General features: G+C 41.5%; 1 protein-coding gene across 2 annotated transcripts in view; it reads right to left on the bottom strand.

Moving 5' to 3' along the window:
- The window catches only part of LOC140480516 (serum paraoxonase/arylesterase 2-like), a 68,083-nt gene that overhangs the window by 30,736 nt on the left and 9,494 nt on the right, over nt 1-27,853 (bottom strand). Inside the window, exons 2-6 of one of the 2 annotated variants that reach the window (XM_072575468.1) lie at nt 17,269-17,339; nt 15,772-15,827; nt 13,732-13,897; nt 10,267-10,393; nt 2,067-2,267 (exon numbers count right to left, since the gene is read on the bottom strand). In XM_072575468.1, coding sequence (XP_072431569.1) covers nt 2,067-2,267; nt 10,267-10,393; nt 13,732-13,897; nt 15,772-15,827; nt 17,269-17,339 — 621 coding nt within the window. The remainder of the gene's footprint in view (nt 1-2,066; nt 2,268-10,266; nt 10,394-13,731; nt 13,898-15,771; nt 15,828-17,268; nt 17,340-27,853) is intronic. The other variant, XM_072575469.1, reaches the window with a different exon arrangement.

Here is a 27,853-nt window from a genome sequence, read left to right as displayed (position 1 = left end):
AGACTTCCTGTTTTGGGGTTTACACATGCAACTGTGGCATTTTCTAATACTCTTCCCATTAAGTTTAATGCACCACCATGGGACTATAAGACCATAGCAATAGAAACAGAAGTCGGCCGTTTAGTCCCTTGAACCAGTTTCTGCCGTTCAATAGGATCATGGCTTACCAACACTCCTTGCGTACACTTTCCCAGATTTTCCCCATTGATCAAGAAACTATCTCTTCCATAGTGTGTTATGGAGGCAATGAGTTCCAAAGGCTTTTGTCTCAGTCACTGGCACCACTCCACTCTGAGTCTATGACCTCTGGTCCTAGATTCACCTAGACTTGAGGGGAAATCCTCTCAACATTTACCTTGTTTCAAGTCTCTTAAGAATCCAACTGTTTTAATGAGATCACCCCTCATTCTCCAAACTCCAGTGAATAGAGTTCCAGCCTGTTTGATCTGTACTCATAAGTCAATCAATCCCTCCATACCAGGGATAAAGCTCATGAAATTTCTCTGAACTGCCTTAAATGAAATGATAGCTTTCCCTAAATATAGGGACCAAAATTGCTTGCTGTGTTCCAGATGTGGCCTCACCAGCAGCTTGTGCAGTTGCAGTAAGACTTCCCTACTCTTATACTTCAACTCCCTGGAGATAAAGAATGGCATGGTGGCTCACTGGTTAGCACTGATGCCTCACAGCACCAAGGACTCTGGTTTGATTCCAACCTCAGGTGACTGTGTGGAATTTGCACATTCTCCCGGTGTCTGCGTGGATTTCCTCCCACAATCCTAACCTGCACAAAGATGAAGGGCTTTTGCCCGAAACGTCGATTTCAAAGCTACTTGGATGCTGCCTGAACTGCTGTGCTCTTGCGGCACCACTAATCCAGAATCTGGATTCCAGCATCTGCAGTCATTGTTTTTACCTGCTCAAAGATGTGCAGGTTAGGTGAATTGGCCATGTTAAATTGCCCACAGTGTTCAGGGATATGTAGGTTAGGTGTATTAGTCAGGGGTAAATGTAGAGTAATAGGGAATGGGTCAGTGTGGACTTGCTGGGCTGAAGGGCCTGTTTCCACATTGTAGGGATTCTATATTAAAAAAATTCCACCAGCCTTCCTGATTACCTGCTGAAGCTGTGTTCCAGTTTTCCATATTTGTATACAAGTACCCTCAACCCTACTTTTGTGTTGCAACTTTATGCAGTCTTTCTCCATTTAAATACTGTTTTTTTGTTTTCCCCTACAAATGCACAACTTCATGTTTTTCCACGTTATACTCCATTTGCTATTTTTTTCACAACTTCCCTAACCTATCAGTATCTCTCTATTAACTATTTGTATCCCACTGGGGACGTCTTCTGTTGCTCCACTTACTGCTACCCACCTGCCCCTGGTCTCTGATGCCTTGTGCCACCAACAGAAACTCGTTCCTCTGCTCCTCTCCCTGCCATCAGCAAACACACAGGTCCCTGGTCAGAAAAGCAAAATACTGTGGATGCTGGAAATCTGACATTAAAACAAAGTGCTGCAAAAGTTCAGCAAGTCTGTCAGCAAAAAGAAATAACGTTAATGCTTTGGGTCCAGCATGGCGTCTTCAGAACAGAGGTCCTTGGAGTTTTTTCTAGCAGGTTCCTTGCACAAAACCAACATTACCACGAGATACAGTCTGGTCACTCTGTAACTAGGTGCTGGTGAGAATACCCACTATAACATTTCACATTTATCTTGTTACACTGAATAGCTTTTAAGCTTTAATTTTAAAAGTTATTTCATTTACAAATTTAGCAATTGAAGGACATGCGCTATTTAAAGATACACTTTAATGGATTTTTCTCTGATAAGACAGACCCAGCAGATCCTAACCACAGCCTTACATTGATTGTAATAGGGAATCTGGTTCGCTTCATGCTGCTTTTCTTTGTTGTCCACATCTGTCACAAGCATGATATTATGCAGGAATTGCTGGTATAGTAAATGCTGTTTTACATTACTAGGTGTAGAAAGTAAAGATTCATTTACAAGCAGTTCCCTTAATCACCGCCAGTTGATAACAAATAAAACTCTCAGAATTTACCTTCCATCAGGGGATATATTAATCCCATTGGCTAATCTAAATCCCGTTGCCACTTCTTTTACTTCCGAGGGACTGTAGTAAACAACATTGCACCATGACAAGCCGATAAAAAACTCCAAGGAATGCAGGAGTCCCTGAGTGAAATAATGGTCGTTGGTGGCATAGAATCGGTCAGAGCCTAGTGCAACAATATCATTCACACTGGAAGAGAAATATGAAGAAATTTACTCTCAAAACTGGGGATGTGTTACAGACTTTCAATTATACCACAAATAGTTTTGCAATAGTCTTGCAATATTTACAAAGAACAAAATCTCTGACAAAAATACCTGAATTGACTCGGTGGATGTATCTGTACCATTTCACACAGACAGACTGTAGGGAGAGCCATAAACAGATGTAATAGGGAAGAGTATAGACATTTGGCTTTTATAGATTTAGTGGTAGACAGCAATTACAGTTGTACCTCTCTTCAGGTTGAATTGCAAAAACAATGCCAAACTGCTTTATCCATTAAAACAGAAAATTCTATAAAAGGCCTGTGTGTCAGGCAACATCTTTTAATAAAGAAACATTGTTAAGATTTGAGCTGGATTAGAGCTGTGGCAGCTTCTGAACAACCACAGAGACAAGGAAAGGGATCGAGCAAGTGAAGAACAAAAAAAAAATCGGACAGTCTGAGAGAAGGTGGACAGCAGGAAAACTTAAAGGATAAAATCACCATGGTAAGGGCATCAGCAAAAAGGAACAGAATATTCTGCAGTGACAAGCAATTGAACCAGATATTGTGATCATATTAGTACTGCTGAGCTTTATGGTTACCTATATGTTCACCTGTGCAACATGTATCACAGAGACTTGGGTTCTTGTTGAGACAAAAGATTTTTCAATGTATTGGCAACACTAGCTATTCACATGACTACAATATCAGAGTTACACACAATCTAGGTTCTGTACTTACTGATGTTACTGCACATTGTATATACACACAGCTGACCAACTGAAAACACTGCACTAACTCCATGACTCCATGACAGAGGAAAGTCTGCCTGGAAAAGTAAAGGCCTTTCTGGTCTGGAACATATACTATAATACATCCCCCTTTTCCTCTTTAAATAATGGAATCCTCTTTCAATAACATTTACAAGAATGTACATTGACAAATAACCTCAATACACTTAGATAATGCCTCGGTGGAAGAACATGAACAGCTCTAGTCCTCGTACAATTGCCAGGACTTGGTGAGGCAGCTTTACTCTGCAATTTGGAATCTGTCGTTACAGGTGACTATGTGTCATTTCTCACAGATATATGGTACTGTCTGCTGTGATAACTTCCTTTATCCAAGTAATCCTGGATGATGGTGGTTGATGATATACAGTTCAGAGATGTTGTCTATTTCTTCACAGGAACTGATCATTTCTCTTCACAAAACATATAACTTTGGTTGGAATCACTTACAGAGCAGCTTTCCTTAAACCCATGGGTTGATATGAAAATCTTAAACTCATGGTTTGTCCTAGATCAAGTGGATATCTCTCTGTACACTAGCTAATCATGTTCCTGTATCATTTTCTCCCTTCTAGCCAATAAAGCTCCATGCATATGTGCTTGGGTGTTGAGAGTGACAGTGGGAAAGACTCCCTGGCTCTGTCTCCTAAACACGAGTTGGTGAGGGTAAAACATTTCCTCAAGGATTTAACGTGGTTATCCGAGAAACGTGGCAAGTCACTTGATATTTAATGGTTACGAATGTTATGGTGTGAACCTTGCGTTCCGAAAGATGATTCAATGGAGTGTGATGGAAAGGGGAGGTGATATGTTGAACATCCCATTTCCTGCACATTTTTTGGAAAGGTGCCCAAGTGTTGGACACAATTCACTGGGGTACACTGAATATACAGAATATGGCAGACAAGGTATCGACACCCACTGCACTAATGGTGTTTCAGATTTGTTGCACAAAAGCGAGTTTGGTGAAATGGTTGTTGAGGGTGGTAGTGTTGATATGTTTCATACAAGTTGATCAGTTGATCAATATCTTTTGTCAACACCAGGCCAATATACAGATTTACGTGCCATGATAAATGCTTTAGTTAATCTTTATACCCATGTGACACGTACATATCTCATCTTACAAGATTTGCTGTAGAGCTTGAAGATTGACCACTTGCTTGGTTTTGAAAATGACTTTCTTGGAGAGTCTGAGTTCATGTCTAATTGACCAGAAAGAATGTTCCAGGTCAGGAACAGTTGAATATGGTCATGTCAATCAGTGGTGATGATTTTTAAGGGCTATTGCAGCTAATCACACTCTGATGTAACTTTTCAAAACAGCTATGCTCAGCTCAGACCAACAAGAATGTGACCAATGTTGTTCTCTGAAGCTTTGGTGTTGTGACTGACCTGTTAATTAGCTGATGGGGCCATAATAATGTAGATCTGTACATGCTGGTAAATCAGTGATCATAGCTGGTCCATGTGTTTCAATGATGTCAAAGATTTCAGGTGCTCATCCTGCAGATCCACACTGGCATTTACAATGGAGATTACCCACCAGATTAGATGTTAGACCCCTGGGTCTCATGTGGACTGCATCATGCTGTGCAGTTTCCACAGTATATTAAGATGAGCACCAGCACCAGCACCAGGGTTAGTCATGGAATACAATGCAATGTTGTCATTTCCTTTTGGGGTATATCACTTGGATGGAGGTAAAGCCTTCAATGTTTCTGATAGCAACTATGTGGTCAAATTCACTCGATGTACTGTCTTACTGAGGTCTGTGAGCTGTAATATTGCAGTTAGCTCCCTGACTTCAGTCACATGCGTGCCTGCCATTGGCAGAACTTTGAAAGTTTCTTTGACATTGTTCTGTAGTTGTATCTTGTCTGGGGGCATAAAGAGAAATCTCAAAGAAAAATGTATTGTCTTCTATATTTTCATGTTTAAATTCTGTTTCCTTTAAAAAATGGACATTCTTACATAGCTTTAAAAATGGCCAATTCTGATCACATTATTGTAGTTCTAGGAGTTTCTGGACCTCCTACATTGTAAAGACTTTCTAAGTGAAGCTGGAACAGAGGCTCTAGAGATGATCTGGATGCTAATACTTTTATAGCTAGCTCATCACTTCCCAATGGAAACTCTAATAAGGGGCCATGCTGTTAGCTTAATGTCATTCAATTGATCCACTACGATGGATCATCAACATCTGAAATACCTGTCTTTGGCACATGAATGAAATTAGAGCTCATAGAATTATACACGCAATTCAGAGTTTCTAACCCAGCTGCTGTTTGACCCCCCCCCCAGAAGAAAAGCAGGACTCCAGGCTGAGTTAGTAGCCTGTCTTGGATGCTTGATTACTATCTCCAAGTTGCTGGCTGGAAAGAAGTCTGCATTTTGCCTGCAAGAAGAAATACTACTGGGCCCAGCTTACTTTGAAATTACTAATTGACTGACCCAATATAAACTCATACAAACTGATGTTCAACATACCTGAATTTCTGAAAACATGTCGTTATGGTCTCTCTCTCTCTCATCTCCTGTTAAAGCTTCCTAAATTTCTTGAATTCTTGTCTGTCGGTACCAAGTGGCTAAACAATTCCTCAACATTAACAAAATGTTGTTAATGAAATCTACTTTGATTTCATTGCGAGAGGTTTATTTCAGGATTTTGTTCAGGGTTTAAACATACAATCTAACACCATTAATTCCAAAATATTCCTTTGTTAATTCAAAACACACACACAAAAAAAATCACTCCATATAATACTCACACCAGAATCCCTGTATCTAACACCTTAGTAGGTTTAATTCATTTGTGACTTAAACTTTTAAACTGGAACTGAAGGTAATTCCTTCCTGGAGAAATCACAGGCAAGAATTTCAATATACCAAAGTATACCTTAGCTTTAAAGTAACCACTTTTGGGTTTTATCCCAATGCTTGTCTGACTCTTCACTCTAAGAACCTAATTTACAGTAAACCTTTCCCCTCTCAGGAACCCCAATCTGTAATGTCATCCCATCCCAAGACCTTCAAAAGACTGCCCTAGTTTCCAGTCTTGGTTGAGCTTCTTTCTGTTGTTTTTCAGCTAACTCACATGCATTAATCTGTACATCTGGACATTTTAGACATGAATTGTTTCTGAGCTGCACTTTTCTTGAAATCATTTGAAGTGATCCTCATACCTCATGTTCACAGGATTTAATCCTTTTGAACTAATATACAGAGAGGCACTCTGCTATGAGTATTATATGAATGATGGTTTGGGAAGCATACAATAAAAGTGGTTTTGCATTTAAAATGTAGAGATAAATTTAAATATTTGTGGATGATATGAAACTCAGAGGTATGGCAAACTATAATACAAAACAAATCAACCACAACAGGACATAGATAGACCAGACAAGTAACAGCTGGAATTTAACACAAAGCATGAGGCAATTTTTTTAATGTATTAAATCCAGACCCAGTTTTAAAAGTCAAGGCAGATGATCTTGAGGTCGGTGTACACAGATTCTTGCAGATGGCAGGACATTTGCAAAATCATAAAGAATCTTGAACTTCATCAGAGGAACAGTCAAGAATAAACAGGCAAAATTATGCTGAATCTTTACAAAGCTCTTGGTAGATCACAATTAGAGTACAGCATTCAGTTCTGGTCACCACACCTTAGAAACAATAATTAAGGGTAAATTGGAAAGGGCCGTTAAGACTTAGATGTTTAATTAAAGGAGAACGAGAAGTTGTTCTTATTAGCCGATGGCATGAAGACTATGGCTCTCAGATACAAACTTTTAGGCAAGTTGCAGGGTGGGTTGGAGAAAGAATATGTTTAAACTACAGGGTGATAAATGACCTGGAACTCAATGACTGTTGGTGGAAACAAAGATGGAGACAATCAGTGACTTCTAAAAGGAAGTTGGACAGGTGCTGCAGGAAGATAGGGCTTGAGGAATAGGGAATCGACTGAGGAAATAGGACAGACTCAACTGTAGCACTGAATTGATAGGCCAACTAGCCACTGTTTGTGCCATAATGGTTGTACGAATGATGTTTTTTGTTTCTGAAAATGTCAGAAGAAACACCAAATGAAAATTTATCCTCTGAACATTCTAGAGTTTTAGAACTCAAAATAGAACATGCTCATCATCTCATCTGTTCAATGTCAGTACCACTACACAGCTCTAGACAGTTTTCGGCACATAAGGTAAAAACAATGACTGCAGATGCTGGAAACCAGATTCTGGATTAGTGGTGATGGAAGAGCACAGCAGTTCAGGCAGCATCCAAGTAGCTTCGAAATCGATGTTTCGGGCAAAAGCCCTTCATCAGATGAAGGGCTTTTGCCCGAAACATCGATTTCGAAGCTACTTGGATGCTGCCTGAACTGCTGTGCTCTTCCAGCACCACGAATCCAGTTTTCAGCACATACTTGGTCAATTACTACCTTGAAGTCCAGGGCACTCACTGTGACTTGACCCTGAGTTAATTTTATTGTCTGTTCTAAATGAGATCAAGAGCTGAGTGGCCCTCGCAGAATCCGAAGTGAGCAGGTTATTACTCTCGAAATGCTGCTTGATAGCATTGTTAATGATACCTCTATCACTTTACCCATGATTGACAGTAAAATGATGTGGCAGTCATTGTCTGGGTTGGATTTGTCCTTTTTTTTTGTGGGTGGTACATATTTTGGTAATCTTCCAAATGCTAGAGAGATGCCAGTGTTGTGGCTGCACTGGGACAGTTTGGTTAGAACTGGAGCACAGGTCTTCGGTATACCAGGTGGAACGTTGTCATGGCCCATAGCCTTTGCAGTATCCTGAATTACTATTACCTCGAAATATTCAGGAGGGAAGATATGGGCAAAGTGCTATAGCCAATGACCGTTATAAATTAAATGATGTTCTAGCAAGGCTGAATGTGTTCAAGGTCAGTCAATCCTCAAAAGGGTTTGGTGGTATTTATCACAGAGCAGGGATTAAGAAGGATATCTGTGAAGGATTGACCTTCAATAAAAGACGACAATTGACATTGAAGAATACCAGACAACTAGAAGCTGGTGATTACAGATATTCACAGTCAAGAAATGTGAATAAGAAGACAAGCAACTACAGACACATTTATTCACTTTCATTTCAAGTCCAGTAATGAAACCTGTTTATTAGAGTGACTGGATTATCATAAAAGAAAAACAGTGTCATACTGCAGTCAATATGGTTGCCTACACATCCAAATTTTAAGTCAACTCATATGAATTATCTGAAGCCATATGTGTGTGGTTTACCTCAACGTCCAAAAAGTTTGTGACAAATGGCGAGTAATGAAACTCTGAATACCTAAGAAACTAACTGAACATAGGAAATAAGAATTCATTTAGTAATTATTTGGTAGTAAGAACTTGAAGTATTGTTAGAAAATAATTGTCAGTTTATTGTCTTGTACATATCAAGACAATTCACATGAACATCAACAAAAGGGGGAGCAATGTTTTTACACTGTTTGAGCGAAGTGGGCATTGGCAAGTGGGCTGTAATTGGTAGAGGTGTTGCCATGAAAAATGCACCAGTTAGATAGTGACTTACAATTAACTGCCAATTTGTTTAAATTTAAACCACACAGGTTGATTAATTGGTCAAGACATTATCCTGAGGAATGATGCAGGTAACTCCTATTGCATACTCAGTTAAAACAGGCAGTGTGTGTACATATTCCTTCTGTCTACAAAGAATAGAGCCTGTGTATTAAAATATGTAGTCGCCAGCAAGCACAAATGCATTACATTAGGTGCCCAACTGATTTTCAGCTTAATGTGCTGCACACTTGGAACAATGCAGCAAATGTTGTTTAATTGCAGAATCGCATCTCATGTTGAACACTGTGTTTTGACTTGTGTAACCACAGACTAGCTGAGTATGGTCAGTTCCTTGCCTGTTATGAACTGCCAAAGAACATGTTAGATGGAGATTAAAGAACCAAGCTGGCAACAGTCATTTTTTGTTCATTCCTTAGTTCATGCCTTGACCAGTCATCTTGTTTGTTTTAAATTTATACAAAGCCATTAACTGTCAGTCATCATCTAATTGGTACAACCTTCATGGCAATATTTTCACCAATCACAACCCACTTGCTAACCCATCAGTATGCTTTACTCGTAGAGCATAAGAACGTTGTTCGTTTTACTGGATACGGATGTGAACTGGCTGGACGTCTGCAAAAAAGAAAGCTTTGACAAAATGCTTTTTATCAGCAATATTCTTGAGGTGTTATATCAATGGTGGAGGAGGAATTGAGGAGTAAAGTATGTAATGGATTCATAATGGTTTATACTTTCATATGAAACTACCTAGATTTAGAAATGAATGCGAATTGATCAAATTTCCAGACAATATAAAATTAAGAGGTGTGGCAGAATCAAAGTCGGCTACAACTACAGAAAGTGTTAGACAGGATATGAAAGCAGCCAGCACAATGCACCTATCACCATTAAAAGTGCAAATATTTCAATACATTCGAGATGATTCATGCTACATTTCTGTCGCTATTGTTTTAAAGCCTTCTGTACACGCTAAACTATAATTCAGACAACTTTTCAAAGTTTTTAATCGATATTTAATTGCCTGTGCATCAGTAGGAGACATTGTCGAGTTTACATTAAAACAGGAGATGGTGGTGTAGTGACAATGTCCCTTGGAACAGTCCCTCTAAACTGTGTGGCCACATGTCCAGCCATTCCAAGGTTCTGCTCATAGCGATCAGCTTCCCCATGCCAAATGCAGCTCTGACTTTTGTTTCCAAAAGTAGTCCCCATGTTCGGATTTCAGAGGCCAGTGCAGCCAAAAAGAAAATTAGAGGGAATGCTGGTCCCTGGACTAGTGTTTCAGAGGCCCAGGGAAATTGTGTTCAAACCTCACCACAGCAACTCGTGGAGTTTAAAATTCAATTAACAAAATCTAGAATGAAAAGCTAGCATTAGTGATAGTGATTTTGAAACTTGTTCATTAATTTCCTTTAGAGAAGGAAATCTGCCAACCTTCCCCAGTCAAGTTGATGTGACTCTAGATTGACAGCAATATGGCCGACTCTTAAACATCCCTGAAACAGCACATCAAGCCATTCGTGCAACAATTGCTGACTTCACCAGCGATGCCCACATCTAATCAAAAAAAATTAATAAAAGAACAATGTGTACCTGTGTAAAAGTTCATGTTGGATGGTCTTTAAATGAAGCAAACTATTTTGTTCCTCTTCAAACTCAAAAATCTCTACTGTGGTCCTATTCGATGGATGGTTCACAACAAAAACATATACAGTATCATCTAGAAGTCAAGAAAGCAACATTAGTAAAATGCCATATGCTCCTATAGACACTGTGGAGACAAAATACTGTCTTCTCATTGAGGGTACCCTCTGTTGTATGTGTGCTGCTATCACCATTCTAAACAACTTAAAACTGGATATCCACAAGGCTTGGGAGGTCCATCAGCAGCAGTAGAATTATATACAAACACATTCTGCAACCTCACGGTCAGGCTTATCCCTCACTCTACCACTGACAGAAGATCAATCCCAGTTCAATGAAAAATACAGGAGAGCATGCCTAAAAACATGGTGCCTAAAAATGGAAAAGTTAGAAGACTACTTGCATATCAAAACATAGCTGCAACTGTAAACAGATCGAAGCAATTTCACAACGACTGGAATAAATCTAAGCTCTGCATTCCTTCCACATCCAGTCATGAATGCCGGTGTCAATGAAACTATTAACAAAAGGAGAAGGCTTCTTGAAGATTGAAGAGCAGAACATCAGTGCAAAAGACAAGGCTGGTGTATTTGCATCATCTTCAGCCATAACTGTCGAACTAATGATCTAATTCAGCCTCTTCCTGTGGCCCACCATATCACAGACACCAAGCAGCAACCATTTCGATTCACTCCACATGATATGAAGAAACAACTGATGGCACTGGATATTACAAAGGCTATTGGGCCTGACAATCTGACAATTTTCCAACAATAGACCAAAGATTTATGCTCCAGATTCAGCTAAGCCTCTAACCAAGCTGCTCTAGTACACTAAAACACTGGCATCTGTCCAGCAAATGTGGAAAATTGCCCAGGTACATCCAGAGCACAAAAAGCTGGACAAATCTAACCCAGCCACTTTCTGCTCTATCAATTTACTCTTAATTATCAATAAAGCGATGGAAGGTGTCATTGGCACTTACATAGGAGTAACCTAATCATTGACACTCACATTAGGCCATTCAGTTCCTTGTCTCAAAACAACCTTGGGCCAAACATGGATAAAAGAGTTGACCTCTTGAGGTGATGCAAGAGTGATTGCCTTGATTTCATGGTCACATTTGACTGAGTATTGAGGAGCCCTGGCAAAGCTGGAGTCAATGGTGAATAGGGGAAAAACTGTCATATCTAGCACAACATATGATGTGGCTGTTGGAGGTCAGTCTGCTGCTTCAGTCACCTTCCCTCCATCATAAGGTCTGAAGTAGGGATGCTCACTAATGATTGCACAATGTTCAGCATCGTTTGTGACTCCTCAAAAACTGAACAATCTGTGTCCTGGACAGCTGTAGGACCTGGACATGTTGGCTGACAAGTATTGCTCGCACCACAGAAATGCCAAAGACCATCGCTCCTTGACATTGAATATCAGTGCTATCGTTCAATATCCCAGAGTAACATTCTGACTGTTACTATGGACAATAAATTGAATTGCACAAGCCATATAAATTTACTCAAAGACATCAATTGCTGAAAAAACTCAGCAGGTCTGGCAGCATCTGTGGAGAGAAATCAGAGTTAACATTTCAAGTCCAGTGATCCTTCTTCAGAACGGATGGTAACTAGGAAAAGATTGGTATTTACATAGAAGTTGGGGTGGGGGAATGGGCGAGATTGAGCTCAGATAGAGAGAAAAACTGTTCGATTGAAAAAGGGGAGTGTTTATAGGTTCATCTGGGGAAATGCATAGCTGTTTCTGGGAACTATTATTCACTGACAATGGGTTGTCATATAGTGTGGCTACAAGAGCAGGTCAGGAGCTAGGAATTTTGTGGAGAGTTCACCATCTGCTGAACTCTCTGATCCCTGTCATCATCTAGGATTGTAGAATCTCTGCCAGTACAAATTGAAGTCACTCAGCCGATCATGTCTGCACTGATCCTCCAAAAGGACATCCCACCATTTCCCCATAACCCCACATTGACGCATCCCACCTAGCCTGTATATGCCTGAACACCACAGGGCAATTTAGCATTGCCAATCCACCTAACCTGCACACCCGCACAGTCACTCAAGGCTAGAGTTGAACTTAGGTCCCTAGTGCATTAGGTGGCAATGCTAACCATTGCGTCATGGCATCACCCATTGCACATCTATAACAGCACAAGTCAGGATTGTGATAGAATACCCCGCACTTGCTTGGATGAATGTGGCCTCAACGTCACTCAAAAGGTCAAAGTAGTCATAGTATCATTGGGATGCACAGCATGGAAACAGACATTTGGGTCCAATTTGTCCATGCCAACCAGATAATCTAAATTAACCTAGTCCCATTTGCCAGCACTTGGCCCATATCCCACTAAACCCTTCCTATCCATGTATCCAGATGCCTTTTAAATGTAATTGAACCAACCCCCACCACTTCCTCTGGCAGTTCATTCCAAAAAGGCACCACCCCCTGCATCAAATGTTGCCCCTTAGGTCCCTTTTAAATCTTTCTGCCTCTCACCCTAAACCTATGCCCTCTAGTTTTGGACTCCCCTACCTTGGCGAAATTCACCCTATCCATGCCCCTCATGATTTTATAAACCTCTATAAGGTCACCCCTCAGCCTCCGACGCTCCAGGTAAAACAGCCCCAGCCTATTCAGCCTCTCCTTATTGTTCAAATCCTCCAACCCTGGCAACATCCTTGTAAATCTTTTCTGAACCCTTTCAAGTTTCACAACATCTTTCCTACAGCAGGGAGACCAGAACAGAATGCAACATTCCAAAAGTGTCTGAATTGGACCACATCCACCAGCTTTGACAGTCTCTCACTCCACTAGCATTGAACAGTGGCAACAGTGTGTACCATCTACAAGGTGCACCGCAGCACCTTACCAAGATCCTTTGTTAGCAGCTTCCAAACTTGTGACTTCTGCTGCCTAGAAGGACAAGGACAGCTGAAGAAAGGGAGCACCATCCTTTCAAGTTCCCCTTCAAGTCACACACATCCCACCTTGGCGTTACATCACTATTCCTTCACTGTTGTTGAATCAAAATCCTGAAACTGCCTTCTGAGCACCATTGTGGGTGTACCTATACTACACAGACCACAGAGGTTAAAGAAGACAACTCAAAATCACCTTCTCCAGGGCACCTACAGACAGGCAACAAATGCTGTTGAGTATTAATATCCAAATCCCATTAATGGATTTTTTCAAAAAACAATGCCAGAATTTGGGTGTTTTAAAGAGTTAAAATAGTCATCATTTCTAATTATGTTCCTATTGTGAAATAATAAACAAAAACCAAAATAAATCCAACATTAACTGACAAACTATTAAATGTCTTTCCACCTCACCTTATTGATTATTGTATTTCTCTGACCTGAAATTCTCCCAAGTAGCAGTAACTTCATTGGCACTTACCCTCATCTATATATGTACTCAACCCATGTGGATTAAAGGATTCCACATCAAACCCACGACTGATCCTCAGTTGAACAGCTTTCAGGACTGGTTGATTGAGATCCACAAGGAGAATCTGGCCTGGTTGATCACCAGCAAAATTAGGCACTAATGGATACTTCAAGCCCTTAAAAACAAATGCAAGAAGAAGAAATAGAGATGACAAAGAACAGGTTTGGTTTGCAGTCATAGAAATAATTCACAGTCAATGTGAAGGGATGGAGCATAAACCTCTAGGCCTATAATAATTCATACTTTGCAGAGTTTTCAATTTCGGTTATTCCTCAAAGTATTAATCCAATATTGTTTTGTTATGTTGCAAAGTATTTAGTCTGTCTTCAACAAATACAAGTAACAGTGTAATTCGGTGTCCTGGTATCAGGCAGCATAAAGGAATATTATTCACACACTTTCCACCAATCAGCCAATAGAATCTTATGAAAATGTTTTGTTAAAATATAATAGTGATAAATGCATCCTGTACTTTTTTGGGGGAATACATAAACAATCTAATAGAGAGGATTGCTTTCTATTTGTTAGTCTAGCTGTACACATGGTAACCATGTGGAATAGACTTCTGCATTACATGTCTTCTGACATACTTGTAGCTCGAAGGCAATATTTATGGCGATATCTGGATTCAACTGTTGTATCAGCTGATCTGTGAACCACTTTCCATCAAATTAAAACTCTGTAAACTGGAGAAATATTTAATTTCACATTGGAAAACCAACTCCCTGCCATTCGTGAGGAGGCTAAAGGAGGTTTGAGTTCACAGTAAGGCATTTTGACAAAAGGTGTTGGGGAAAATTGCTTCCCCTGTGAGCCAATAATTTCAGGGCCTTTATTTAAAATCTCAACCAAAACCATAAATTAATGAGTTAACAAACCTTTTATATTTACTACAAACAACTTTGGGACAAAACTCATGCAATGAATACAGAGCATAGGCTGCTCGGACAGAGTGAGGCACACAGGTTACACTATGCAGGAGATGCATGAAGCAAGATCAACATTAATAAGATTAACTTTATTTGAAGTAACAGCATCCATTCAGCAATCTCATAATGGCACAGAAGAAGCTGTTCTTGAATCTGTTGGTGCATGTGTTCAAGCTTCTGTATCTTCTGCCTGATGGAAGAGGTTGTAGCAGAGCATTACGAGGATGTGAGGGGTCTTGATGATGTTGGCAGCCTTTCTGCACGGAGAGGTGTAAATGGATGAGAGGCTGGCTTCCATGATGGTCTGGGCTGTGCACGCAACTTTCTGTGGTTTCTTACGGTCCCAGGCAGAACAATTGCTGTACCTGGCTGTTATACACCCAGATAGAATGCTTTCTTTGGTGCATCTATAAAAGTAGGTGAGGGACCTTATAGACATGTCGAATTTCCTGAGACACCTGAGGAAGAAGAGGTGTTGTTGTGCCTTCCTGACCATCGCATCTATGTGGGAAATCCAGTATAGATTGTTAGTTATCGTCACTCTTAGGAACTTGACCGTCTGCACCTCAGCTCCACTGAAGTAGACAGGGGTATATCCTCCTTCTTCCTTAAGTCAACAATCAATTCTTTAGTTTTGATGACATTGAGAGAGAGGTTGTCATCATTACACCACAACACCAAGCCCTCCATCTCCTTTGTCTTCAGACTCATCCTTGCTTAATATCCATTCTACCGCAATGGTATTGGCAGTGAAGTTATACATGGAATTTGTTTGGAATTTAAATAGCGACATAATCGTGGGTATACAGGGAGGACAGTAGGGGCTTAGGACATATCCTTGGGAGAGCTCCAGTGTTGCATGTTATTGTGGAGGAGGTGCAGTTGTTTCTTTTCACTGATTACAGTCCATGGGTCAGGAAGCTGAAGGTCCAGTTGGTATTGCATTTAAATTAAAATCTATATTGTATCAGTGGACTTGTGCATCATGACTGTTCATCTTTCCCCTATGAAACTTTGGAAATGCAAGCATGCTGCTAATGAGTATCAAATACAGACTTACTGAACTAACAAGGGCCAGGCCTCCAGGGAGAATGCTGATGTCTTCAGAACCATATTCTGGAACAGCAAAGTATTTAATAGTCACTGAACAAACTCTTCAGACCCATACTATTACTTTAATATTAGTGTCAACTATCAGCTTTCCAATCTCCTAGATTTGTCATCACTTTTAACTATGTATTCATATACATCTTTAGTTTAGGTGTTCCCTCTGAAATGCAACACTCTAATTGTTAAAAATCTGCTTGCCATGTGTCTGTCTATTCTACCAGTCTTTTCCCACCTGAAGATGGAGAAACATAGAAAATACAAGCAGGAGTAGGCCATTCAGTCCATCCATCCTGCTCCACCATTTAGTTTGATCATGGCTGATCATTCAATTCAATTGCCTGCTCCCTCTTTTCACTCCCCCTCCCCCCATACCTATTTAGTCACAAGTACTACATCCAACTCCTTCTTGGAACCATACAATGCTTTGGTCTTAACTGCTTCCTGTGATAGCAAATTCCACAGGCTGACCACTCTCTGGGTGAAGAAATTTCTCCTCATTTCAGTCTTAAACTGTTAACTCTGTATCCTTAGATGGTGACCCCTGGTTCTGAACTCTCCCGCCATCAAGAACATCCTTCCTACATATTCCCCAGCTGGCTTTGTTAGAATTTTGTAGGTTTCTATGAGATCCACTCTCATTCCTCTGAGCCCCAGTGAATATAATCCTAAATAATTCAATTTCTCTTCACACATCCATCCTGCCATCCCTGGAATCAGTCTGGTAAACCTCACTGCTCTCCCACTACAGCAAGAGCCTCCTTCCTCATGTAAAGAGACCGAAACTGCACATCATATTCCAGGTGTGGTTCCAATATAATTTTAGACAGACATTCTACCTCTGTACTCACCTCTTATTGCTATTAAAGCTAACATTCCATTTGCTTTTTGACGGCCTGCAGACCCTGCAAGCTTACCTTCAGCAAATGGTGGTGAGGACAACCAGGTCTCATTGTTCATTCCCCTCTCTTAATTTATAGTGATTCAGATAATAAACTGCCTGTTTTTGCTACCAAAGTGGATAACCTCTCATTTGCCATGCATTTGTCTGTTTACAGTATTCAGCTCGTCTGAATCACACTGAAGAATTTCTGCATCCTCCTCCAAGCTCACCCTCTCATCCCATTTTGTGTCATCTGCAAATTTCCAAAGACTGTTATCCTTCACACAGTCACTATATTGCCAAGCTCTATGTAATCTGATAAGTCGTGTCCTAAATACCAAGGATGCCTCTTTTCTATCTACTGTGTACCCCCAACTACGTGACTGTTGTATGAGAATAGTCTTTTCAAACCTGTATTTGCCAACTGCAGCTACATCAGCCATCTATAATAAATCTAATAAACTAATTACCTCAACATAATCCCTGTTTGTTGCAGTGGAATTTAACCTTTCAATTTTCATAAATTCTCTTTTCACAGCTGAATCCCAGTAAAAATTGAATACGTACCGATTCCTTTGATTAGATTGCATTTGCCAGGCTTGACTGAATCCAGTTTCCTGAATACACCCATTTTATCGCTGCAAACCAATGGAAGCAATAAATCATTGAACTAATCATGTTAAAACATAATTGGAGTAGATTTCCAATGTACTGCTGGTGTAAAACATTGATTTTCAACTCACACAAAAATCATGCAGTTTCCTCAATGGACAGTTAGTCTGAATATCAATTTTCTGGCATTGGAACAAGTTGAACATCTATCTCATTTGATGGAATAACAAGATTCCCAAACAAGTGTCTCAGGAATCAGATGTGCTTGTTGACTGTATTTATAAAAGGTTTAAAATACCTGCCCTTGCTACAGCATTGCATGTAAACTGTGTGTTGGTTTGCTTGAGCACCAAGTTCTAACACATTTATTTTTACACTGAACCAGTGTTCAGCAGCAGAAACTCTTTATAACTATGAAGGTATCGACTGAAGTGTTGCTCCACCCTCCTCTCCTCTCAACACACCCATCCACCTCACCTTGGCCTTAACACATTTTGGAATTTGAGATGCATTTCACTTTTGATGTCAACGTGTCAGATCCTAACTCTTGTTCAACCAGCCCTACCTCCCCTTAGGCTGTTAGGAAATGACATGGTCTCATTGTTATCATGTATTCTGGAATCTATAGCACAAGTTTAAATGTTTTTCTTCATTTTCAAATCTTTTCTCCAGCTCTGGAACCTGTGGAAGTTTAGAACAATTTCTAATCTCTGGCTCAACACACCGTCTTATCCTCTGACTCTGTATTTTTTGTTTTGTTAGTTGACTGTTCCCTCATCAAAAAATGTTCAAATACTCCACCTCTAATACATTGGAATGTATTTTGTATGTTCTAACATGCTTTTCCTTCTTTTGAAAACAGTCCACCTGTCTTAAAAAAACCCTTAAATCCCATCTCTATGACAGTCACATAGATTTCTTCTACCTGCTCCATTTAAGACATTCCTGGTGTAGATGTTTCAGAGTGTTACTGACAGATGAGTTAAAGTCTGCCAAGGTCTGAGAAAGAGAAAAAAAGTATAGCTGCAAGTCTCCACATTTCACCAATCTAGACTGAAGCTTGAAGCTCAAATCAGATTGAAATGATCAAATTCATGATGAGTTTTAGGAAAAATGGAAGATTAATTTAGTTTTTGCCAGAGGCAGAATCTCCCATAGTAACCAATTGTGAAGGATAGTTCTGGAATTAAAATTGCCAAGCTGATGGAAGAGTTGAATTAAATACTGATACAATCAGATGAGTTTGTAGAACAATAAATCTAAGTAGATGGCAAACAGACAGGCCAAGGATTAAGTGATTAAAACATGGCACAGTCCAAACTGCTCACACAACAGGATAAGTGGAGGCCTTAGCTGGATACGAACAACTCTGTGACAAATAAATGACATCTGGTTAAGATATTGCTGAACCAATTTGAAATCAAGTACATGTTGTGCTGCATTTTGGAAAGGCAAATCAGAGCAAGACTTATACACTTAATGGGAAGGTCCTGGGGAGTGTTGGTGAACAAAGAGACCGTGGAGTGCAGGTTCATAGCTCCTTGAAAGTGGAGTCACAGGAAAATAGGTTAGTGAAGGCAGCATTTGGTATGGTTTCTTTTATTGGTCAGAATGTTGAGTATAAGAGTTAGGAGGTCATGTTGTGGCTGTACATGACATTGGTTAGAAACAAAAGTGCTACAGATGCTGGAATCTAAAATAGACAGGCAGGAGGCTAAAAGAACACAGCAAGCCAGGCAGCATCAGATGGTGGACAAAGCGATGTTTTGGATGTAACCCTTCTTTAGGGCTGGAGGTGGGTGTAGGGGGAGCTGCAGATAAAGGGGGTGGCGGGGGAAGGGTGATGGGGATAGCTGAAGATGGCAGAGGGTACGACCTGGTTGGTCAGTGGGAGGAATTAATCCGGTTGGTGACAGGGAGCAGTGGAAGGGAGGGGGAGGGGCCGGGATGGGAGTTGGGGGATAGGAAAAGGAGGTTATTTTAAATTGAGGAACTCAGTGTTGAGTCCTCCGGGCTGTCAGCTGCCCAGGTGGAAGATGAAGTGGTGTTCCTCCAATTTGCCTTATGGTTCGTTTCGGCAATGGAGGAGGCCAAGGACAGTCATGTCAGGACTGGGAGGTCCGGTCGGCCCCTGTGGACCCTACTGCAATGCTCGGTGAACCGTCCCTAAGTTTACGTTTGGTCTCCCTGACGTACAGAAGGCCACACTGGGAGCACCTGATGCAGTAAACTAGGTTGGAAGTGAGGCAGGTGAACCTCTGTCTCACCTGGAAGGACTGTTTGGGGCCCTGGATGGAGGTGAGGACATTGCTTAAGCCACTTTTAGAACATTGTGAGCAATGCTGGTCTCCTTCCTATCGGAAAGATGTTGTGAAATTTGAAAAGGTTCAGATAAGATTTACAAGGATGTTGCCAGGGTTGGAGGGTTTGAACTATAAGGAGAGCCTGAATAGGCTGGGGCTGCTTTCCCTGGTGCATCAGAGGCTGAGGGGTGACCTTATAGAGGTTTATAAAAACATGAGGGGCACGGATAGGATAAATAGACAAGTTTTTTTCCCTGGGGGGAGGAATCCAGAACTAGAGGGCATGGATTTTGGGTGAGAGGGAAAAAATTTAAAAGGGACCAAAGGGACAATCTTTTCACACAGAGGGTGGTACATGTATGGAATGAGCTGCCAGAGGAAGTGGTGGAGGCTAGTACAATTAAAACATTTAAAAGGCATCTGGACGGGTTTATGAATAGGAAGGGTTTAGAGGAATATGGGCCAAGTGCTGAAAAATGAGACTAGATTTATTTAGGACATATAGTTCGCATGGACTATTTGGACTGAAGGGTCTGTTTCCATGCTGTACATCTTTATGAGTCTATGTAAGATGTGTTTCTTTGCCAGAGTTCAGCCTTAGAATGTTTAAGACTGGCTCTGCTGTATGATATATGGATAAATGATCATAATGTGTACCTCAAAATCCTGGTGCTTTGTCACATTGAACAATAATAGTATCTCACATAGTCAGCATGATCTTGCATCACATCCCTTGGACAGCTGTATTCAAGTGAGTGTTGCCCTACCTGCTGTGCTTTTCCAGCACATACTCTCTGGAGGCTGCGAGAGTACCATTAGATGTGGTGGTGATAATGGTTAAAGCACATCAGAAGGGAATAGATCTTATCCAATAAGGTAACCAATGGGCAGAAGAGGCAGCTAAGGGCAAAACCACAACAGGCCATGAGCAGCAGATAGCAGCTGTAACAACCAGTCTGGAGGAGAAGATGGGCAATGTACACAAGAATATAGAAGAGGAGAAGGGGAGTGAGAGAAACAGAGTGGTGAAAAACTGATGACCTCTGGCAGAATGATAAAAGAGTGGTAGTATCACATTTCATTTAGCACAACCTTCTGAAAATACATTATCGAAATGTACACCATGGAAGGAAAGCCATAATGGGGAAGACGGGCAGATGAGAGAAGGGTAGTGCTGGAAAAGCACAGCAGGTCAGGCAGCATCCAAGGAGGAGAGTCAACGTTTAGGGCATAAGCCCTTCTTCAGGAATGTGAAGGGGGAAAGGGGGAATGAGACGTAAATAGGGAGGTGGGGTGGGGCAGGGAGATGGTGGAGAAGATAGGTGGGAAGGCGATAGGTGGATCTCCTCATATCTCAAGTCTGTCCTGTCCCCCTTGCTCCAAGAAATCCCCACATACGGTCAGGACACCACTTACGCCCTCCATCTCCTCCATGACTTTTGATTCCTGCTTCCAATACCTCATCTTCACCATGGACATCCAGTCCCTATACATGTCCATCCACCATGACCAAGGCCTGTAAGCCCCCCATTGCTTCCTCTCCTGCCAACTCAACCAGCCCCCTCTCCACCAACACTCTTATTCAATTGGTGGAATTGGTCCTCATCCTCAACAACTACTCCTTCGAATCTTCCCACTTCCATCAGACCAGAGGGGTAGCCATGGACACCTACATGTGCCCCAACTATGCCTGTCTCTTCATTGGATACATGGAACAACCCATCTTCCGCAGTTACACCAGCACCATGCCCCACCTTTTCTTCTGCTACATTGATGACTGTATCAGCGCCACCTCGTGCTCCCATGAGGGGGTTGAACAGTTCAACAACTTCACCAACACCTTCCACCCTGACCACAAGTTCACCTGCACCATCTTGGACACCTCCTTTCCCTTCCTGAACCTTTCCATTGCCATCTCCAACGACCGAATCAAAATGGACATCTATTTCAAACCCACCAACTTCCACAAGTGCCTGGACCACACCTCCTCCCACCTGCCTTCTATAAAAATGTGATCCCTTATTCCCAATTCCTCCGCCTCCACTGTATCTGCTCCCAGGAGGAACAATTCCACTCCAGGACATCCCAGATGGCCTCCTATTTCAAGGACTACAATTTCCCCTTCCATGTGATCAACAAAGCCCTCCAGCACATTTCCTTCACTTCCTGCACCTCTGCCCTTGAACCCACCCCTCCAACCGCAACAAGGATCGAACTCCCTTAGTCCCATCCTCCACCCCACTAATCTCTGGATACAGCGCATCAAACTCCACCATTTCCACCACCTACAATTAGATGCCACCAAAGATAAATTTCTCTCCCCAACCCTACGTGCATTCCACAGAGACCATTCCCTCTGTGACTCCCTTGTTAGGTCCACGCCCCTCCCACCGACCCACCCGACACCTTCCCATGCTGCTGCACGAGATGTAAAACCTGTGCCCACCACTCCCTCCTCACCTCTGCCCAAGGCCCCAAAAGATCTTTTCACAGCCAGCAGAAACTTTCCTGCACATCCATCCACCTCATCTACTAGTGTCCATTGATCATGATGTGGTCTCCTCTACATCGGGGGAGGCAGACGCCAACTCACAGAGTGTTTCAGGGAACATCTCTAGGACATACACACCGCCTTGTGGCTGACACTTCAACTCTCCCTCTCATTCCCCCAAGCACATTCAAGTCCTGGGCTACCTCCAGCACCAAACCAAAGCCACCCACCAGCTGCAGGAAGAATGCCTCATTTTCCACCTCGGGACCCTTCAATCACACGGCATCAATGTCGACTTCAGTAGTTCTGAAATCTGTCCTCCTCCCACCTCATCCCAGATCTCATCCTCCAACTCAACACCACTCTCCTGACCTGTCCTATCTGTCCATTTTCCTTCCCACCTATCTGCTCCACCTGCATCCTCCAACCACCCACCTTCATCCTCCAATTGTCTTCCCAGCTACCTTCCCCTCTGACCCCCCACATTCCTGATGAAGGCCTTCTGCCCAAAACGCGACTCTCCTGCTCCTTGGATGCTGCCTGACCTGCTGTGCTTTTCCAGCACCATCCTTTTCAACTCTGGCGCTCCAGCTTCTGCAGTTCTCACTTTCTCCTCGAAGATGGTCAGATGCCAGTGGTAGCCAGGAATATAAAGAAGAATAGGGTAAATAGACAATGTCTTTTCTCTGGGGTGGGGGAGTCCAGAACTAGAGGGTGTAAGTTCAGGGTGAGAGGGGAAAAATTTAAGAGGGACCTAAAGGACAACTTTTTCACACAGAGAGTGATGCATGTATGGAGTGAGCTGCCAGAGGAAGTGGAGGAGGCTAGTACAATTGCAACATTTAAAAGGCATCTGGATGGATATATTAATAGGAAGGGTTTGGAGGGATATGGGCCAGGGGAATACGAAAGGGGACTAGATTGATTTCAGAGATCTGGTCGGCATGGACAAGTTGGACTAAAGCATCTGTTTCCACACTGTACATCTCTATGGCTCTATAACACTGTCAGTGATGCATGGCATATGCCAGCATAACTTGAGAAGACAAGTCCATGATGAGTCAAAATGTACATGTCACACCAGCCTTGAGCAATAAGACAACAGCAGTAACAAATAGACTGCATGGGATCCCACCCTCTAGTTTGGGGAAAAAAATCTATTGTTTGTTCATTATTGACGAATTCACGAAGCCTACCTCATAGGAGATAATTCAGCTACAGTTGTTTCGTGTGTAATGGTAGAAGAGGTGATGCCCACATGGGGAATACCATTGCTGATGGATTTAGATGATGATTCACATTTTAGAGGACAAATGGTTAAGAGTTTGCAGTTTTCTGGGAATCAAACAATGGAGTTTGGGCATGGCTAAAGAATTGAAAAGGATACTAAAGATAACCCTAATTAAAGCCATTGGGAGACAGGGCAGGAATGGGCAGATGTATTGCTGAACACCACCCAATAGAAGGACCATTCTATATGACTGGAAGGACAATGAAATTGATAGTGGATGTTGTAACCAGCTCGAGAGAGAGAGAGAGAGAGAGAGAGAGGGAGGAGAGAGAGAGAGAGAGAGAGAGAGAGAGACTGTACAAGCAGTTTCACAGACTGAAATGGGAAGTTCAGGATAAGCAGTTCATACACATCACTGAAGTATAGGCCGGAATGGAACAGGCTAAGGTTGTGGTAAAAGTTCATGCCAGGGAGAATGCAGGATTTGTACGAAAATGGATAGGACTTTATGAAGTGACAATGATTAGCAATATGTACACTTGTGTGGATATTAAAGTAAAAGGTTATGGGAAGCATTAGTCACAGCTGAAACACATTACTAACTGATTTTGTTTTATAGAATTAATCATGACCAGATAGTGATGACTGGAGATCATTTCCCCAAAGGCCACAGCTTTTTATCTACTGTACCTACAGCTATGGGAGCGCTGGCAGGCTAGAGGGGAGGGGAAAGAGGAATGTTGATGAGCATTTATTGAGAAACAGGAACTCCCAGGTAAAAGAAAACAACCTCATATTTCAGCCACTGACAAGAAACAGTAACACATACCAGCATCTTGAGAACAACAAACCATAACCCCACCCACCACTGCAACAGTATCGAGTCACGGAAAGACACTAAACCAATCTTGTTCAGCACTAAACCCAGAACCAGAAAATGGCCTAGTGTTGTTAAGGATGATCAAGTTTAAAACAATAATGTGTACCATTAGCTAGTCTCCATTGTTCTAAAAATCTTTGATACTGGCGGGCCCTTGTACTGTTCCATTCAGAACCAAGCATTGTATATATCTTTGGCCAAACAGTGACAACACAAGTTAGTCAAACTGTAGAAGGCATCCAATGTTTTCACCTCCCAATCAACAAAAAGGTTAACAGAACGCAATCTGGTAATAGAGGCATAGAGGCATACAGCACAGAAACAAACTCTTTGGTCCAACCAGTCCATGCTGAACATAATCCCAATTAAACTAGTCCCACCTAACATGTCTTATTCGCATACTTATCTAAATGTCTGTTAAACACTGTAATTGTGAGCACATCCATCACTTCCTCAGGATATTCATTCCACACATGATAGCATTACCTATTAGATATTACATAAAGGAGAGAATACATAAAGGAAAGGAAGTGGGAAGCGGCATGTATGGTATCTTACCAACAAATGTTGGAGAGAGAGAAGGTAATATAGTATTGAAACAACTTCTGTGTAAGATATTTGCCTCTCCGTTCTTTTTAAAATCTCTCCCCCTCACCCTAAAATATGCCTCCTAGTCTTAAAATCCCCCATCCTAGGGAAAAGACACCTATCATTCACCTTATCTATACCCCTCATGATTTTGTAAACTCTATAAGGTCACCTCTCAACCCCCTACATTCCAGTGGAAAATACTCCCAGGCTATCCAGCCTTTCTGACTTAAATCTTCCATGACTGGCAACATCTTAATAAATCCTTTCTGAACTATCTCTACGGTAATAATAGCCTTCCTGTAACTGGGCAACCAGAACTGGGGACAATATTCCCAAAGAGGCCTCACCAATGTCTTGAACAACCTCAATAGGGCTTCCCAATTCCAATACTCAAAGGATAGAGCAATTAAGGCAAGCGTGCTTTTTAACCACCATGTGATGCAAACATGAACCCTTCAGTCCCTCTGTCCTAAAACAATATCCAACGCCCTAACATCAATCATGTAAGCCTTACTCTTGTTTGTTGTACCAAAATGCAATATCTCACATTTATCCAGATTGAACACCATCTGCCACTTTTCAGCCCATTGACCCATTTGATCAAGATCCCTTTATAATCTCAGCAAACCTTCTTCACTGTCTACAATGCCACCAATTTTGGTGTCAACCGCAAACTTATTAACCATGCCTTCTATATTTGTATTCAAACCATTTATATAAAATGCCAAACAAAGAGGGCCCAGAACCAATTGGAACACCGTTAGTCACAGGCCTCCAGCCTGAAAACAAGCCCTCCACCATTACATCATTTTACACAGAGGTCTCAGCCACAAATTAGATTGATTTGGTGACAGCAGACCAACAGGTTCCGAGTTTCTGTTCTCAATCTAAGAAAATTCTGTAAAATGATCCCGGACAGATAACTCAGTGTGGGTCATGATCCGACATTAGGAATTTAAAGCATGGCCATTGCTCTAGGGATTCATGCATGAACCGGACTGATTGATTAATGTGTCCAAAAATATCTCAAATGGAGCAGGCAGGAATGATGTCTGCAACAGTTATGGTTCACAGATACTCAGGCAGACGTGGGAAAACTGAAGACAAATATGTGGCTGACAAATGCACATTTGTTTAACTTGTCATGGCACAGACAGCATGACTTGACTAGCTGCTAGCTCAGGGGTTTAGCATGTGTACATGTATAAGTGAAGTGTGTTACAATTAATAATTTTAATCATCATTGTTATGGCAATCCTAATTATGGTTGTATGATGACATTACCCATTAGATATTACATAAAGGAGTCTAGATTAGAATGGTGCTGGAAAAGCACAGCAGAACAGGCAGTATCTAAGGAGTAGGAAAATTGACGTTTCAGGCAAAAGCCCTTCATCAGGAATTATCTAAAGGAGACAATATTGAGATAATGGGAGGTGGGAAGAAGCATCTAAGGTCTCTTATGACCAAATGTTGTAGAAAGAGAAGGTAATAGAGTAAGCAACCACTTTAAATAGATGCAGTTTAGATACCTCTTTGGTAATATATCTACATCTGATATAAGAGAAAGAAGAAGCAAAGCTGCAGGTTTAATGCAATAGCCAATGACACAATGAGTCAGATTGATTGTCAGAAGCTAACTTACGCTGTGCATCTGTGTGCAGAGATGTGAAGTTCGTGTGTCACAAAAACATGTTCAATGTGGGAATGATTGATTAGATTAGATTAGATTACTTACAGTGTGGAAACAGGCCCTTCGGCCCAACAAGTCCACACCGCCCCGCCGAAGCGTAACCCACCCATACCCCTACATCTACATTTACTCCTTACCTAACACTATGGGCAATTTAGCATGGCCAATTCACCTGGCCTGCACATCTTTGGACTGTGGGAGGAAACCGGAGCACCCGGAGGAAACCCACGCAGACACGGGGAGAACGTGCAAACTCCACACAGTCAGTCGCCTGAGGCGGGAATTGAACCCGGGTCTCAGGCGCTGTGAGGCAGCAGTGCTAAACCACTGTGCCACCGTGCCACCCACTGTCCTAAAACCAGCTGTGCAGTGTGTTTATACCCAAAAGTTAGAGTCTAGGGTGGACAAGGCAGAACAGATGGAAATCCACAGGGGAGAAATCATTAACATACAGGCAGAGGAAGACATTAAGAAAAATCTTACATGGTATCTGAGCCAGTTTGTTTAAATAACCGCACTATTACCTGAACACCTTACAGCTATTAGGGATGAGACCCAGTGAATATATAGAATATACAATTTGTTGCAACAACTAATTCAGGCATTGATTGATGATATTGAACAAACAGATACCATTATTTAGTGGTAGAACATTTGGAATAAGGTATTTATTGTTTAAGATGAATCAGAATCATCTCCCATTTTTTCTTTATTGTGCAGTAGGTACTGGCTCTATATTTATCTACTGCAGCAGAAGGACATAAAAGAGATGGTGAGGAGAGTTGTATTTGGAGAATGCAGGACTAAAACACATGAGTCACGGCCAACCTGAACCAATGATACAGCTTTACCTTTATAGCCCTAATCTCAAAACTTAGCCAGTATGTATGAACAGCAGACCATAAGCAGAAAGAGAGATATACAATGAAGTAGGCTATCTTGAGCCAGGCCAATGGCCAAATTATTGGAGGAGCTGGAAAGGTTAAATACAGAAATCAGTGAGAAGTATGTGTAGTGAAATAAATCAAACTAACTGGCAAAAAGCCAAGCCAGAGTGTGAGGGATGGAAACAGACACAGTCAGCAAGATAAAAGGTGGAAACAAACACTACTTGAGATATGTACTGTAGGTATTAAGTATTAAAATTAGCTTGTAAACTGATCAGATTAGAAATTGATGCAAGGTGTATAGAAACAAGAACTTGTGGATTTTCGCCAGAGTTCAGCCTTAGATTGTTGAAAACTAAAACAAAAACAGAAATTGCTGGAAAGGCTTAAAAAGTCTAGCAGCATCAGTGGCAAGAAATCAGAGGTAATGTTTCAGGCCCAGTGACCCTTCTTCAGAAAACTAA

The sequence above is a fragment of the Chiloscyllium punctatum genome, chromosome 8 (genome assembly GCF_047496795.1).
Source record: "Chiloscyllium punctatum isolate Juve2018m chromosome 8, sChiPun1.3, whole genome shotgun sequence".
Classification (NCBI taxonomy): domain Eukaryota; kingdom Metazoa; phylum Chordata; class Chondrichthyes; order Orectolobiformes; family Hemiscylliidae; genus Chiloscyllium; species Chiloscyllium punctatum.
Note: the sequence above shows the minus strand (reverse complement) of the source record. Positions and strands in the feature narration are given on the sequence as shown.